At 47.7% G+C, this 18,041-nt stretch overlaps 1 protein-coding gene across 1 annotated transcript in view; it reads right to left on the bottom strand.

The window, feature by feature from the left end:
* LOC141104662 (uncharacterized) overlaps nucleotides 1–18,041 on the bottom strand; it is an 81,480-nt gene that overhangs the window by 50,273 nt on the left and 13,166 nt on the right. Inside the window, exon 7 of the mRNA XM_073594329.1 lies at nucleotides 5,683–5,788. Within this exon, the coding sequence (XP_073450430.1) occupies nucleotides 5,683–5,788 (106 nt within the window). The remainder of the gene's footprint in view (nucleotides 1–5,682; nucleotides 5,789–18,041) is intronic.

The raw sequence follows: 18,041 nt of genomic DNA, 5'->3' as shown, positions 1-18,041 counted from the left end.
CAGCAAAGCAGCTTCATTATTTTCCCATTAAAGAAGAAGAGAATTGTGCGCTGCATTTCGAGATTTTATAATTTGCCGCGTCACAAATGTTAATTCTCCATTACAAACGCTAGTTTACAAGACTGACCGATTCTGCTTCTGAGCATGCGTGTTTGTACTTTGGACTTTTGTCCGACGGACTTGTGTATACACAATCGGAAAATCCGACGACACACATTTGTTGGCGGAAAATTTGAAGACATGCTAGCCAACATTTTTTGGCAGAAAGTCCGACAACAATTGTCCGATGGAGCATACACACGGTCGGATTTTCCGCCAACAGCCTGACATCCAACATTTCCCGTCGGAAAATCCGATTGTGTGTACGGGGCTTTAGGCTATGTTTCCACTATTGCATCCCCAAAGTCGCGCGATTTACACTGCGACTTTGCTATGCAATTTGTGTTGCGATGCCATGAAACCGGTAAAAGCCATGTGAGAACAAGTCGCACTGAAGTAGGAACAAAGTAGTGCAAGAACCTTTTTTGGAGTCGCTGCGACTTGAGTCGCACCAATTAGAACGGGGGCCATTGAAATACATGGGTTTTGACTTGTCATGCGACTTCACATGTGTCAAGTCGCACAACAACTCGCAGTAGTGGAAACAGAGCCTTATGGTTTGACCTCATATTACATGGTTTTGGTAAATCTGAAGACAAAAATCTGCAGAAAATCTAATAGTGTGCATGGGGCTTAAGGCCTCGTACACACAGTACGAAAATCAGAAGGGAAAATTCGTAAGACGAGCTGTCTGCGGATTTTCGGATCGTTAGTACGGTGCTTTCGACAGCCGATTTGACTTTTTCGTCAGACGAAATCTGGATGTGCAGGCTATAAATTTTGTGTCGGATGTGAACTCAACGTCTGATTTTCGGATGGTCAGTACAGAAATGGTCACACAAAAGTGGAAAGTACAAACACACATGCTCGGAATCGAGGAACGGCTGGGAAGAGTTTGGTTTTGTAAACTACCGTTCGTAATCTAGAATTAAAGCGGGGTTCCACCCAAATTTTGAACATTATCTCTATGCATTCTCTTCCTTGCCTAGATGCTGACATGCTGTGTAAAAAAATTTAAATCATCGTAATTACCTTTTTTTTTCTAATCTTCTTAGCACTTCCTGGTTTTCCTCCCATGGGAGTAGGCGTGTTTCTAGCCTCTCCCAGACCTCCCACAGTCCCCTGGGAGCTAGTCTCAGGCTTCCCAGCATGCATTGTGCAACAGCGTCATCACAACATCTCGGTGAATGCTGGGAGCACAGCATTCACCACATCCAGGAAATACATGCTTGTGGGCTTCAAATGCCCACAATGAAGATGGAAACCGCCTTCAGTGAATTTTATAAGTTATTCTTTACAACGAAATCGGACACAGGCGGACTTATTACACAGAACATGTGAGTAGATAATCATGAGAAGAAAAGTTTGTGAATGAACTCCAAAAAAAAAAAAAAAAAAACGATAGATAGGTGGACCCCCGCTTTAACATTCGTGATGCGCCAATTGATGAAATGTCAAAATTCTCATCTTCTTTAATGGGATAATAATGAAGCTGCTTGGCTGGTGATACCGATGTAGTTATGACAAACGTATTTTAAAAGGCACTTGTTTTGTACGATCTGAAAATTGCGAATCCACCCTCACCAAACTTCTACTAACACAAAATTAGCAGAAGGGGCCCAAAGGGTGGCACTTGAGAAATGAACTTCCTCCTTATACTCTCATAGTACGTCACTACGTTCGTGTTTGTCAAACGACAATTTGCGGATAGTTAGTATGCTAGACAAAAACCTGCACACGCGCTTTTCACAAAAATAGGACGCTCGGTCGTCCAACAGTCAAACCGCGTGTACGTGGCTTAAGGCTTACAAAAGTTGAAGAATTGGACAAGTTGCCGAAGACAAACATGAAGCCTATTCCAAACTTGGATCCATTGGAATCTGTTCACGTTCTCAGATCAGGGTAAAGCCCTTTTTGGCTTGAAATCAGCCTACCATGATTTTATTTATTGAGTTACACAGCTTTCCATAGAATTACCTACCCCAGCCCCTGGAACTTGAGGTGTAAACAGCTTCTATTTGGATCACATACCCTGTTCTCCTGGTGGTTAGGAATAAATACCCTGCTCCTGATTAACTTGAGGATACGCAGCTTTTCATAGGAATACCTACCCTATTTCCTGCAGATTGAAGAGAATACAGCTTCCAATTAGTATAAATACCCTGCCCCGCTGAACTTTAGAAATATACACCTATTATTAGGAAAGCCTAACCTACCCCATGGAACTCGAGGAGTACACAGCAGCCAATTGGCATACAGTGAAAAAGTATTCATACCCCTTGAAAGTTTCCACATTTTGTCATGTTGCAACCAAAAACCTAAATTTATTTTTGGGGGATTTTATGTGATAAACCAACACAAAGTGGCACATAATTGGGAAGTGGAAAGAAAATGAGAAATGGTTTTCATTTTTTTTTTTTTTTTACAAATAAATATGTGAAAAGTGTGGCATGCGTTTGTATTCAGCCCCCTTTACTCCGATACCCCTAACTAAAATCTAATAGAACCAATTGCCTTCAGAAGTCACCTAATTAGTAAATAGAGTCCACCTGTGTGTCATTTAATCTCAGTATAAATACAGCTGTTCTGTGGAGTACTCAAAAGTTTGATAGAGAACCTTAGTGAACAAACAGCATCATGAAGACCAAGGAACACACCAGACAGGTGAGGGATAAAGTTGTGGAGAAGTTTAAAGCAGGGTTAGGTTATAAAAAAAAAACATCCCAAGCTTTGAACATCTTAGGGAGGTCTGTATAATCCATCATCTGAAAATAGAAAGAGTATGGCACAACTGCAAACCTACCAAGACATGGCCGTCCACCTAAACTGACAGGCCGGGCAAGGAGAGTATTAATCAGAGAAGCAGCCAAGAGGCCCATGGTAACTCTGGAGGAGCTGCAGAGATCCACAGCTCAGGTGGGAGAATCTGTCCACAGGACAACTATTAGTCATGTTCTTCACAAATCTGGTCTTTAGGGAAGAGTGACAAGAAAGCCATTGTTGAAAGAAAGCCATAAGAAGTCCTGTTTGCAGTTTGTGAGAAGCCATGTGGGGGGGACACAGCAAACATGTGGAAGAAGGTGATCTGGTCAGATGGGACCAAACTTGAACTTTTTGGCCTACAAGCAAAACACTATGTGTGGAGGGAAAATTAACACTGCACATCACCCTGAACACACCATCCCCACCGTGAAACACGGTGGTGGCAGCATCATGTTGTGGGGAATGCTTTTCTTCAGCAGGGACAGGGAAGCTGATCAGAGTTGATGGGAAGATGGATGAAGCCAAATACAGGGCAATCTTAGAAGAAAACCTGTTAGAGTCTGCAAAAGACTTGAGACTGGGGTGGAGGTTCACCTTCCAACAGGACAACGACCCTAAACATACAACCAGAGCTACAATGGAATGGTTTAGATCAAAGCATATCATGTGTTAGAATGGCCCAGTCAAGGTCCAGACCTAAATCCAATTGAGAATCTGTGGCAAGCCTTGAAAATTGCTGTTCACAGACGCTCTCCATCCATTCTGACAGAGCTTGAACTATTTTGCAAAGAAGAATGGGCAAAATGTCCCTCTCTAGATGTGCAAATCTGGTAGAGACATCCCCAAAAAGACTTGCAGCTGTAATTGCAGTGAAAGGTGGTTCTACAAAGTAATGACTCAGGGGGGCTGAATACAAATGCACGCCACACTTTTCACATATTTATTTGTAAAAAATGTTGAAAACCATTTATCATTTTCCTTCCACTTAACCATGATATGCCACTTTGTGTTGGTGTATCACATAAAATCCCAATAAAATACATTTACGTTTTTGGTTGTAACATGGAAAACATCAAGGGTTATGAATACTTTTTCAAGGCACTGTACATGTCATCAACATAGTAATAAATACCCTGCCCTTGTAGAACCAAGCTTTCCATAAGAACAAACTATCCCAACCCTTATAAAAGAACACAGCTTCCAATCAGCATATACAGTGAATCCAGAAAGTATTCACAGCGCTTCACTTTTTCTATTAAATTCATTATTTTCCTCAAAATTCTACAAACAATACCCCATAATGACAACGTAAATTAAAAGAAGTTTGTTTGAAATCTTTGCAACTTTATTAAAAATAAAAAACCCTATGTAAATAAGTATTCACAGCCTTTGCTCAATACATTGGTGAAGCACCTTTGGCACCAATTACAGCCTCGTCTTTTTGTGTATGATGCTACAAGCTTGGCACACCTATTTTTGGGCAGTTTCTCCCATTCTTCTGTGCAGGACCTCTCAAGCTCCATCAGGTTGGATGGGGAACGTCGGTGCACAGACATTTTCAAATCTCTCCAGAGATGTTCAATCTGGTTCAAGTCTGGGCTCTGGCTGGGCCACTCACGGACATTCACAGAGTTGTCCTGGCTGTGTGTTTAGGGTCGTTCTCCTGTTGGAAGATGAACCTTCACCCCAGTCTGAGGTCCGGAGCGCTCTGGAGTAGGTTTTCATCAAGGATGTCTCTGAACATTGCTGCATTCATCTTTACCTCCATCCTGACTAGTCTCCCAGTTCCTGCCGCTGAAAAACCATCTGCACAGCATGATGCTGCCACCACCATGCTTCACTGTAGGGATGGTATTGGCCAGGTGATGAGCGGTGCCTGGTTTCCTCCAGACATGTTCAATCTTTGTTTCATCAGACAAGAGAATTTTGTTTCTCATGGTCTGAAAGTCCTTCAGGTGCCTTTTGGCAAACTCCAGGTGGGCCCTCATGTGCCTTCCATCTGGACAGTCTACCATACAGGCCTGATTGGTGGAGTGCTGCAAAGATGGTTGTTCTTCTGGAAGGTTCTCCTCTCTCCACAAAGCAACGCTGGAGCTATGTCAGAGTGACCATCGGGTTCTTGATCACCTCCCTGACTAAGGCCCTTCTTCCCCGGTTGCTCAGTTTGGCTGGGCGGCCCGCTCTAGGAAGAGTCCTGGTGGTTCCAAACCTCTTCCATTTACGGATGATGGAGGCCACTGTGCTCATTGGGACCTTCAATGTTGCAGAAATTTTTCTGTACCCTTCCCCAGATCTGTGCCTCCATACAATCCTGTCTCGGAGGTCTACAGACAATTCCTTGGACTTCATGGCTTGGTTTGTGCTCTGACATGCACTGATAACTGTGGGACCTTCTATAGACAGGTGTGTGCCTTTCTAAATGATGTCCAATCAACTGAAATTACCACAGGTGGACTCCAAGCAAGTTGTAGAAACATCTCAAGGATGATCAGTGGAAACAGAATGCACCTGAGCTCAATTTTGAGTGTCATGGCAAAGGCTGTGAATACTTATGTACATGAAATTTTTGCAAATTTATAAAAAATGAAAAAATCCCAAACAAACTTCTTTCACATTGTCATTATGGGGTATTGTTTGTAGAATTCTAAGGAAAATAATGAATGTAATCATTTTGAAATAAGGCTGTAACATAACAAAATGTGGAAAAAGTGAAGCACTGTGAGTACTTTCAGGATGCACGGTATTCCTTGCCCACTTGGGACTTAGGGATAAATACTCCGCCCCTCCAAAACTTGAATGTATTAAGTGTTTATTATTCACCTGTGATGATCTCTGGAGTGATTTCCTCCTCCTTACACAGCTCATCACTACTCACATCTGTCTCTTCTGCTTCTTCTTTGATTAGAACTTTGATCATATCTTCATCCTAAATAGAACACATGGATAAAAAAGTGGCTTCTATATTCTTACCACACTTGAACCAGAAGCACCAAATCCACTGTGAAAAAGAAGTTAGCTGAGATTTTAACAATCAATAAAACAAAAAAAAAAAGCCTCAACACCACAACTGTCAGTGCTTGTGACAAATTCATGTACCTGCCAGAAACACATACACTATATTACCAAAAGTATTGTGACGCCTGCCTTTACACGCACATGACCTTTAATGGCATCCCAGTCTTGGTCTGTGGGGTTCAATATTGAGTTGGCCCACCTTTTGCAGTTCAACAGCTTCAACTCTCCTGGGAAGGCTGTCCACAAGGTTTAGGAGTGTGTCTATGGGTATGTTTGACCATTCTTCCAGAAAAGCATTTGTGAGGTCAGGCACTGATGTTGGACGAGAAGGCCTGGTCGCAGTCTCCGCTCTAAGGCTCGATTCACACCTATGCATGTTGCTTTTGAGCGTTTTTGGAGGTTTTTTTTTCATGCTTGCCACGTTTTTGAGCAGCGTTTTTGCCGCGATTTTGCTGCGATTCGCGGTTTTTTTTTGTTTTTTTTGCAGTTTTTTTTTACAGTCTTAAAAAAAATTAAAAAAAAAAAACGGCAAAAACGCATCAAAAACGCATCAAAAACGCTGCAAAAACGGTGCACTTGCGTTTTTGATGCTTGTCCATTGAATTCTATTACATGCAAAACGCTGCATTTTGCATGAAAAAAAGTCCCTGGGGGGCGCTCGTGAGCAGCGAACGAAGATGGCCGCATCCTAGCCTCGCTCCTCACCGCCAGGACACATCGGCCCCATAAAAAGCTAAGTAAGAGGGAACCCCCGTCCCCCACCACCTCCCGCTGACTCCCGCAGCTGCCGTGCATCCAGCGACACGAACAGCGATGCTCACGCGAGCATCCAGCTCACGATCTGCGGACCGCACACTGCCTGGGGCCTCCCCGCCGGACGCCATGTTTGAAGCCCCGGCCTCGAGTCCGGACCCCTTCTCCCAGCTTACAGCCGAGGATTTGGATCAGTCTCCCGCTGTCGGCGGGGACCCGCTCCAGCTGCCATCACTGCGGGATGCCGATCTGCTCTCCCGCTTCAAGACCATGTTGCAGGCAGAACTATCAGCCGCAACCACCAAGCTGGCCACCCACCTCACTAAAGAAATCAGGGAGTTCGGCTCCCGCACCAATGACCTAGAGGACAAGATGGATGCCGCTGCTACTGTCTTAGAAAACCACGAGCAGGACATTTCTGACATCAAGAAAGAACTGGATGTAGCCTTACTACGCCTGGAGGATTTTGAGAACAGGGCCTGCAGGAGTAACTTGCGCTTGCGGGGCATCCCCGAAACGGTCATGGACCTCACCTCCACTGCCACGGCCCTGTTCCAGGAGCTTGTCCCAGCCATCCCCATTGACAGGCTGGAATTTGACCGCATCCATCGGTCACTCGGCCCCAAGAAATCAGAGGGACCACCCCGCAACATCATCATAAAGTTCACTTATTACCGCACTAAGGAAACCCTCCTCCGCGTGGCCCGGGACAAGCCAAACCTCACGTTCCAGGGATACCACTACCAACTTTTTACGGATCTCTCCCAGTCTACGATTGTGAAAAGGAGACAGATGAAGCCTTACACCTCAGCTCTTCAATCGCACCAAATTCGGTACCGCTGGGGCTTCCCCTTCAAGCTATCCTTCTCATACAATGGTCGCAGTCACATGCTGACCTCGCCAGACGAAGCACAGTCCGTCCTGGACTCTCTCCATCTGCTACCATCTGGTAAAAACACCCGAAGCCCAACTGGATCAACCCCCCCCTCAGCTTTCCACCAACCTCCCGGGTCGCACATGGGAAAAGGTCAAAGGGCCAAGACGCCCTCCCCCTCCATCTATGGCTGGCTCCCAACGATCTGATCCAGATTGACCCTTGAAACCGTGAGTCATGTCTTCCCCTTTGGTCCTCAGGACCCTTTTGTATTTCACCAACCATCTCCCGTAAATGATGGTTGGATTGGATCCCTCCTCGATATCAATATTGACTTCTGACCTTCCCTATTCACACATGCCCAATGATGGCCGTGCTTGGATTGGATCATATGCCTTCCTCCCCACCCCCAGCCTGCCTTGACCCAACCGGTTGGTGCATATTGTGATGTCGCCCCCTCACCATCCTTCTATATGACTGCCCTATACCTCTCCTGCACACCCTGCCTGGAAGTCTCTGAACCATTTCACCTGCTTTGGCACCCTGTTAGACTCAATTGTGCTGCTCCAGGACTTTCCGAACGTATTGGTATATTCCAAACCACACAGCACCTGACTCTTACTACTTCTCACCACCTCCTCAAGATCTCCACTCTGGACTTCCATGTTGCATTAACATCATAGGCTCCATCACATCCAGAACCCCACTGTCTCATTTGCACTACGGGGTTCTTCCCCGCCCCCTTAAGCGTAAGGCCCTGAAAATGCATGGTACATGGGAGCCCACTACGCCCCCCTCCCCCTTATCCCCCTCCTTTTTTTTTTTTTTTTTTTATCCCTGCCCTTCTCTCCTCCCACCCCCCTCCTTTTACCTCTCCCCCCCCTCTCCTCCCCCTCTTCCCTTCCCTTTTCCTCCCCCTGCCTCTCATGGTCCTGACCCTTCCTTCCCTACCTCCTGTATGCTCCTGTCTGATCTTTAACCAACGATGCCTAGGTCCTTACTTACCCTATCGGAGGTCTCCCGGGGCCCTCCCTCTGCTAGCGATAGTGGTTGGTGACCGGCCCAGGGAGGCTTTCAGGTGGACCCTATAACTGAGCCCCCTGGTCAGGTGGCTGGGGGTTAGCCTGACTGTATGATTTGCACCGCTAATGTTATTTACAAGTTATGTTTAATACTGTTTTCAAGTAATACTGAATTATATGTTTAAGTACTGCTTAATTGCTGTGACTCATCTCCAGGTTGATAATTAATGTCCAGCCCCTTTTACTAGTTTACTTGGGCTCTCTGGGGACTGCTTCCTGGTGGTGCATGCGCCTGGTGGCGGGATTCAGGGGACCCCTTGACGGACTTTGTACCTGATATTCCAGGTTGGCTGGCTGGAGTCCGGTCTAACTAAATGGTCTGAACATCAGAAGTTACACATTCCATTTGTGTTCTTTATTGTTATATAATAATTCTGTGTTTAAAGCTCTCTTGGCAATCCCTCATTGCAATTTATCCTTGGGTTGGTTGTGAGCACCAGTAATCTTGCCCTAACCCTTAGTTACACACCCCCCCCCCCCCTCCTTTTTAAGGAAATTTTTTTTTTTTTTCTCTTTCCCCTCTCCCCTTCCTGTGGCTGACTCGGCCAGTGATCCCCCCCCCCCCCCTCTTCCCGGCACCCCCCTCTTCTTGCTAAATTTTGAGCTGCCAAGACTTAAAATGGGCATGTGTCCGGCGGTCGAGCCCCCCCGCCTTACACGTCTCGCCGAAGACGTGGTTTACGCCCAACGTGGCGCATCTAGTACGTTTGTACTGTTTTTGTATTTTTGTTTTTATGTTTTTTTTTTTCCTTCCCCCATCCTGCCCTTTGTCTCTTGTCTTGCACCTTTCCCTGTCTTTCTTTTCTTTTCTTCCCCCAGGCTGGAAATCCGCAAGTGTCGCTGACAGGGATCCCTACCGACCTGATCTGCAGCTGCTGGACACCACCACGTGAGCTAACCTTCATCTCCTCACAATGACCCAATCTCCGTTGAAGTTTTATTCCCATAATATTCATGGTTTTAATTCTCCAGTAAAACGATCCAAGGTGTTTCACCACCTAAAATCTAGTGGCATTGACGTAGTATGCTTGCAAGAGACCAGGTTTTCCTCCTCTTCTGCCCCGAAATTTATCTCCCCTCACTTCCCTACATTCTACCTGGCTTTTGCCCCCGAAAAGCAGAGGGGGGTTCTCATTGCCTTTAGACGCAATCTCCTATTCTCATGCTCCAAGGAAATTGCGGACCCAACTGGTAGATACCTATTACTCCAGGGCACGTTAAATGGCCAGAATGTAACCCTGGTTGGATACTATGCTCCGAACCGATTCCAACATAAATTTTTCTCCCACCTCCTCAAGGTCGTGTCCCAGCACAGCTCCGGGACCCTCATCTTGATGGGTGACACGAACGTAGCCCTGGACTCCTTGGTGGACAGGAAATACCCATCTGGATCCACCCCCTCTCATGATTTAGTTGTGGAGGAGCAGATGAGATCCCTTATACAATCCCATGGCTTGGTAGATGCCTGGCGGGAGCTCCATCCCCGTGACCGCGACTTCACTTACTACTCTAGCCCGCACGACAGCTTCTGTAGGATCGACCACGTTTTTATCCCTCTACGCCACATCTCCAATGTCCATAAAATTACGATCCCCCCTTCTGTGTGGTCGGATCATGACCCTATCGTTTTTTTGTTCACTCTCTCAGGCCTAAGGCTCCATTCACACTAGCGCGTTTTTTGATGTATTTTGCATTTTGCAGAAATGCACGGGAATTTTTTAACATGGGTTCCTATGGAACATGTTCACATCAATGCCTTTTTGTTTCTCTGCATTTTTGGAAAGGGTCAGGGACTTTTTTTCATGCAAAATGCAGCGTTTTGCATGTAATAGAATTCAATGGACAAGCATCAAAAACGCAAGTGCACCGTTTTTGCAGCGTTTTTGATGCGTTTTTGGTGCGTTTTTGCCGGTTTTTTTTTTTTTTTATTTTTTTTTTTTAATTTTTTTTTAAGACTGTAAAAAAAAAAAAAAAAAAAAAAAAAAAAAAAAACGCAAAACGCAAATCGCGGCAAAAACGCGGCAAAAACGTGGCAAGCATGAAAAAAAAACCTCCAAAAACGCTCAAAAGCAACATGCATAGGTGTGAATCGAGCCTAACACGCCCTACCTTTCAATGGCGATTAAACGACTCACTTCTTACATCACAAGATGCCCTTCTTGAAATCCATACGCGACTCCAAACTTTCTTCAAAGAAAATGTAGGCTCTGTGTCTTCGCCCATCTCTCTTTGGGAGGCCCACAAGGCTACCATGAGGGGCCACTGTATACAACTGGCATCCTCCCGCAAACGCCATAGGGAAAAGCGGACCCGGGAACTTACAGTTCTTTTGGCCTCCGCTGATGCAGAGTGGAAATCCCACCCCACGCTAGCAAATAAGAAAGCTAGGGACACCCTTGCAGCCGAATTAGACTTGTTGGCCTCCGACCAAACCGAGAGGGCCCTGCGGTGGGCTAAACATAAATTTTATTCTTGCGCGAATAAACCGGGCGCAATGCTGGCTAAGAAACTCAATGCTACATCTCGCAGCCATAAACCTATCCGCCTCCGTACTGCTAATGGAGACCTCACTTCAGATCCGAGCAAAGTCACTGCAGCCCTGGCAGATTTCCTAGCCTCACTTTATAGCAAACCCTCCCCCTTCCCTCTTAATCTCGCGGACGATTTCTTCCGTGATCTTCATCTTCCGCCTCTCTCCTCAGAAGCCTGTGCGACTCTTAATGCTGACATTACCGAACTGGAGGTGACTCAGGCCATCAAGGGTATTCGTGTTTCGAAGGCCCCGGGCCCAGATGGCTTCACCGGACTATACTACCGTAAGCTTTCTCCCCTCTTGCTCCCCCATCTGACAGCCTATTTCAACTGCATGAAACAAGGTGCGCTGCCCTCCCCGGACTCATTACGAGCTCACATTTCCATGATTCCTAAGACCACAGAGGAGGCTCACGAACCCCAGGCGTTTCGCCCAATCTCTCTATTAAATGAGGATGTGAAACTCTTGGGGAAAATCCTATGCTTTCGCATTAACAAATACTTGCGCTCCTTGGTTCATAGAGACCAGGTGGGCTTTGTACCTGGCCGTCAGGCGGGGGACAATGTCCGGAAAGTTGTTCACTTGATCACCCTACTGCAGCAACGCAAAATCCCAGGCTTTCTCCTCTCTCTTGACGTTTATAAAGCTTTCGATACCCTCTCATGGGACTATCTTCGTTACGTGCTACAACGTTGGGGCTTTGGCGACTCGATTCTATCGTGGCTGACGGCCCTTTACTCAACCCCCTCTGCCTCGGTCCGCTATGCTGGTTGCCTTTCGCCCTCTTTTCCTATCTCTAGAGGAACGAGGCAAGGCTGCCCTCTATCTCCGGTCCTTTTTGTTCTTGCCCTTGAGCCGCTAGCTATTGCCCTCAGGGCAGACCCTAATATCACGGGCATCCCTTACGCAGGTGACAACTATAAACTGAATATGTTCGCTGACGATGCCCTCCTAACCCTCACCAACCCCATCGTCACCCTACCAAATCTCCAGGCCCTTCTAACCCGATTTTCATCTATCTCTGGCCTCCGTATCAACCCACACAAAACTACCGCCCTGAATGTCACTCTCCCAGGCCCCCTAGTCTTACATCTCCAATCTTCCTTCCCTTACCGATGGGCAAGTTCCTCTCTGGACTACTTGGGCGTTAAGTTGACCCCTTCTTACGCCTCCCTTTTCTCCGCCAACTATTACCCACTCTTACGCACCATCACGGCCCTCATGACTTCTTGGCGATTTCCCACTTTATCCTGGATCGGTCGTATCCATGCGGTCAAGATGACCATTCTCCCAAAGATTCTTTACTTCTTTCGAACCCTTCCTGTCCGGGTCCCTGCCTTCTATCTGCGGCTACTCCAGAACAGACTTCTCTCCTTTTTCTGGGCACATAAACGCCCCAGAGTTTCCCGCTCCACTCTCTATGCCCATAGGTTACGGGGTGGACTAGGCGTTCCGGACGTTGCAAAGTACTACCAAGCAGCCCAAATTTCCCAACTCACCATGCTCCACGCGACCTCTGATACCCAATTGCGCGCCTGTCCCTATCTCGGCCTTATTGTGGCTACCCCCTAAAATGCGACCGCCTTCTGCTAGCCCCCTCATGACGCACAGTCTGAAATTGTGGGACTCGATTCGATACTCAGGCAAACTTATGTCCCCATTCTTACCGCTGCTTCCCCTCTTGAATAACCCTATGTTCCCACCGGGCCTGGAACAACCCCATATTTTTTCGTGGTGGCCCGCCCATGGGTTCTCCCTGGTTCGTCACTTTCTTCGTACCCGCGCCTTCCCTGCGTGGTCCTCGTTTCAAGAGACCCATGATGCTCCACCTGTTGAACTTTTCCGCTACATTCAACTGCGACACTGGATAACTTCCCTCCGGCGCCTAGGCTCCTTCCCGTATCAAATGACTGCCTTTGAGCACTTCTGCCAACAATGCCCGGGTGCTCGCGGCACCATTTCCATGATATACTCCTTACTAACTGCTGGCAACACTTCCACTACCCTTTCCTATGTGCTTAAATGGGAACGCGACCTATCCCCCATAGATCTAGCGGATTGGAGTAAAGCCTGGTCCAGCATAGCAAAATGCTCCTTTAACACTGCCACGTTGGAAGCGGCCTATAAGGTCCTCCTGCGCTGGTACTGGGTTCCAGCCCGCATCGCCAAATTAAACCCATCATGCAATGATAGATGCTTCCGAGGTTGTGGTCAAAGAGGAGATGAACTGCACACATGGTGGTCTTGCCCCCGTCTTGTAGGCTTCTGGTCAAGGGTCTTTGGTCTACTTTCCTCCCTATTTCATGTTCACTTCCGCAAAGACCCCAAATTTGCATTACTTCATTGCCCGCTTCCGGGCCTTTTCTCTCATCAACAGAAACTAGCTACATACTTATTTATTGCCGCCAAACGAACAATAGCGAGGGCTTGGAAAAAACCCTCTGTCTCATTCGCAGAGGTGAAGACTTCATTGACGACCCTCATGATCCACGAGAAAAATGTCCAGCGTCCTTCACAACTCCCATGCAAAATTTCTTAAGGTATGGGCCCCGTGGTGGTCCTACACACTCCCCAACCTAAATCCAACTAGTCTAGGTCTGTAAATTCATTTTGAACTAACCTCCAGCCTGGGGGACCCCTTTCCCCCCTCCTCCCATTTCCTCTCTTCCTGGGCCTCTCGCCCGACGTTCTATCCTACACTTACCTCCCCCCCCCCCCCTCCCCGTAATGGTATATGTGTTCTTCCCTTCTTCTCTTTCCCCTCCTTCTCTTTTTTCTTTTTTCTCTCCTCGTGTTTGTCTGTCACCCTCTTCCCTGTTTTGCGGACAACTCTGCTCACCCTTGTCTGCCTCAGCCCCTGGGCCCCATGGCCTGGACATAGCGCACTGACCTACGGCCCTAACTGGTAGGTCAATGTCAGTTGATATAATACACTCTTAAAATATGTTTCATCATGTACTTTTATGTAAACCTCTTTCTTATGTTTTTGTACATATCCCCTGCGTGGGAATTCGTTATCTGGGGTTTTTCCCTTCTTTTTTTTTCCAATAAAAACATTGTACCAGAAAAAAAGTCCCTGACCCTTTCCAAAAATGCAGAGAAACAAAAAGGCATTGATGTGAACATGTTCCATAGGAACCCATGTTAAAAAATTCCCGTGCATTTCTGCAAAATGCAAAATGCATCAAAAAACGCGCTAGTGTGAATGGAGCCTAAATATTGAGTTGGCCCCCCCCTGCACGGGGGGGGGCAACTCAATATTGAACCCTACGGACTAAGACTGGGATGCCATTAAAGTTCATGTGTGTGTAAAGGCAGGTGTCCCGATACTTTTGGTAATATAGTGAATATGAATTTTAGAGGAGTCATCCATATTGGACACTCCTTCAGTGTGGTCACTTACTGAAAGGATAAGTTCACCTTTCATAGCATGTTACATGCATATTTGGTGTGTAACATGTTATGAATGCACTGGCCCCAGCACCTCCTGCTCCCCCGCTGTGACAGCTAGCTAGACACCCAGCCACACCACTCATTCACAGATCTCTATCAATGGAAAGCTACAAGATCCGTCAGCCTTTGCGGCTGTAGGCTTGTCGTTTTCCATGAACTACTATTCATTCTTCCTGTCAGCATGTATGAGGCTTTCTTGTACAAGGTATGGGGAAGCCGATACAGTGACAGATCTGCGGGAGACCTGCATGACATCAGCGATCTGCAATGCTTTCCAGGCTCCTGTAACAAAAGATAATAAATGCATATTTTTTTTACCTGCAAAAAAATGTGCATTTATTATTTTTGGTGAAAAGGTGAACTTATCCTTTACCACAGACAAGCACATAGCCAAGGAGTTTTGTTGTGGGGTGGGGAACTCTGAGAGACGAGTAGTTCCCCATCAGGTCCACCTTACCTGTGATTGACAGCAGACGGCAGTGCTTGGATTCCATAACCACTCTTTAGACCAGGAGTGTCAAACTCAATTTCATTGCAGGCCGCACCATCATTATGGTTGCTCTCAAACGGTCGGTTGTATCTGTAAGACTATATAAATGTATCTACCCTTTACCGTAATAAATAATTGCCTCTACATTCAATTATTACTGGTTTTATTAATAGCCTAAGACTTGGGCTGTGAAGGGCAGGTGCAGACTGGCACAAAGTCCACCCACACTTCTGAAGAAGATGATGCAAGTCTGAAAAGGAGGGGCACACATCGCTGGCATCATCCATAAGAAACTTTATTGGAGACTGCTCAGACAGAATATGGTCCTGCAATGGCGTTATGTCTAATCAGTCTCCAATAGAATTTCTTGTGAAAGATACCAGCGGTGTGCAAGCCTCCTTTTCAAATGGCATAGAATTATATTATTTACATAATAATCAGAGGCAGGTGTCCAGAGCACCCCCCCATTAGAAGTTTAGCGTTCTCCACCCTCCCTTACATCACATTGCACATCCCATTGTGCTGCTGCTGGAGGGAAGCTGGTGGTGGAGCTGGGAAGCAGAAAGTGCAGGGTCTGGAGGAGGACCAGAGGAGGGCTGGGGTCAGGTGCTGGTCTCTGCTGAATGCTGAGACCAAGGGAGGATGAGACGAGGGGGTGCTGCACAGACAGGCACAGGATCTGTAGGAGGCATTCTGTCTTCCCCTCTACTGCAGATTGCTAGGATGGGGATGGCAGAGATGAGCCTCTCTGTGGCTGCACTGGGAAGCGCAGGATCTGTAGGAGGATTTCTGCCCTCCTCTCTGTTTCCAGCTGCTGAGATGAGGTAGGGCAGAGACAATGGGGTGCCGCAGCTACAGGAGAGGGGCGAGGGCCACATGAAATGGCCTGGAGGGCTGGATTTGACACATGCGCTTTAGAAGAGTGGTTCTCAACCTCAGTCCTCAAGTATCCCCAACAGGCCATGTTTTGGGAATTTCTCTTAGATAAAATAGCTGTCTAAAATACCAAGCCACTGACTCTGATTTAATGCACCTGTGCAAGATAAAGGAAAACCTGAAAACATGGCCTGTTGGGGGTACTTGAGGACTGGAGTTGAGAACCACTGATTTAGACCAATAGCTGCTAAGGAATCCGTGCACTGCCATTCACCGTCAGTCACTCTGTACTCCAACTTTGAGTTGATCTTAATTATCTCCAGTTTCATTATCTACTAACTGGAGATACAGTGTAACTCTTTTTCAATTTGTTACATAGTAAAAGTTATAAAATGAAGTACAACATGAATCTGTCTTAGATCTTAGAACTGTCACCAAAACTGCGGCAATGTGGCTTTGGTGTATTAAAGGGCCAATGCAACAGAAAAGTGTTGGTGGTGCTTTACTGAATTCCCCTCGCTGTGTTGTCAAAGAAAAGTAGGTGCACACTATATTTCTTGAACATCAACAGTTTTCTGTACTTTCAGTGTGTTAAAGGGATAAAAAAAAAAAGTGTAAAGTGCATGTATTGCAAAGATGTGCAAAAATATGTTTATTTACATTTTTTCTTGACATACTCTTTTATATGTTTGACTCTGTACCGCTGGCATTGGGTCCAGGGGCAGTCCGTCCATTAGGGGCACCCGGTCACCACCCCTCTCTCCAGGCCACCCCCTATATGGAATGGATAGATTTCTGCATAGCACTATTCATGCGTCTGGCCCCTTTCAGGGCACCGGCCGCATGAATTACAGCGGCCAGGGTTTTTTTTTTTTTTTTTTTTGGCACCTGATTAGAGCCATAGGCTTTAATAGGCTTTAAAATAGGGTGGGCTCGGGACACAGAGAGTGCGACCGGAGCCCACCCAGGTGTGTTGCAACAGCGAATGAATATTGCAACACTGATCCTCCTCCCAGCCAATTGGGAAGCGGGTCTGATACCCATCACCCAATTGGCTGAAAGGACAGGTGATTCTATTGGACGCCTAGGAGGAGGGGAGGAGACGCACGGCGGAAGCGAAGAGGAGAAGAGCCCCGGATGCCCGGTCCCCGCCGATGTCTGGATGCCTGATCCCCACCACCGCTCCTCGGATGTCCGATCCCCACCGCCGCTCCTCGGATGTATGATCCCCACCGCTGCTCCTCGGATGTCCGATCCCCACCGCTGCTCCTCGGATGTCCGATCCCCACCGCTGCTCCTCAGATGTCCGATCCCCACCTCTGCTCCTCGGATGTCTGATCCCCACCGCTGCTCCTCGGATGTCCGATCCCCACCTCTGCTCCTCGGATGTCCGATCCCCACCGCTGCTCCTCGGATGTCCGATCCCCACCTCTGCTCCTCGGATGTCCGATCCCCACCGCTGCTCCTCGGATGTCCGATCCCCACCGCTGCTCCTCGGATGTCCGATCCCCACCTCTGCTCCTCGGATGTCCGATCCCCACCTCTGCTCCTCGGATGTCCGATCCCCACCGCTGCTCCTCGGATGTCCGATCCCCACCTCTGCTCCTCGGATGTCCGATCCCCACCTCTGCTCCTCGGATGTCCGATCCCCACCTCTGCTCCTCGGATGTCCGATCCCCACCTCTGCTCCTCGGATGTCCGATCCCCACCTCTGCTCCTCGGATGTCTGATCCCCACCGCTGCTCCTCGGATGTCCGATCCCCACCTCTGCTCCTCGGATGTCCGATCCCCACCTCTGCTCCTCGGATGTCCGATCCCCACCGCTGCTCCTCGGATGTCCGATCCCCACCGCTGCTCCTCGGATGTCCGATCCCCACCTCTGCTCCTCGGATGTCTGATCCCCACCGCTGCTCCTCGGATGTCTGATCCCCACCGCTGCTCCTCGGATGTCCGATCCCCACCGCTGCTCCTCGGATGTCCGATCCCCACCTCTGCTCCTCGGATGTCCGATCCCCACCTCTGCTCCTCGGATGTCCGATCCCCACCTCTGCTCCTCGGATGTCCGATCCCCACCTCTGCTCCTCGGATGTCCGATCCCCACCT

Source organism: Aquarana catesbeiana, linkage group LG08, assembly GCF_042186555.1.
Source record: "Aquarana catesbeiana isolate 2022-GZ linkage group LG08, ASM4218655v1, whole genome shotgun sequence".
Lineage (NCBI taxonomy): Eukaryota > Metazoa > Chordata > Amphibia > Anura > Ranidae > Aquarana > Aquarana catesbeiana.
Note: the sequence above shows the minus strand (reverse complement) of the source record. Positions and strands in the feature narration are given on the sequence as shown.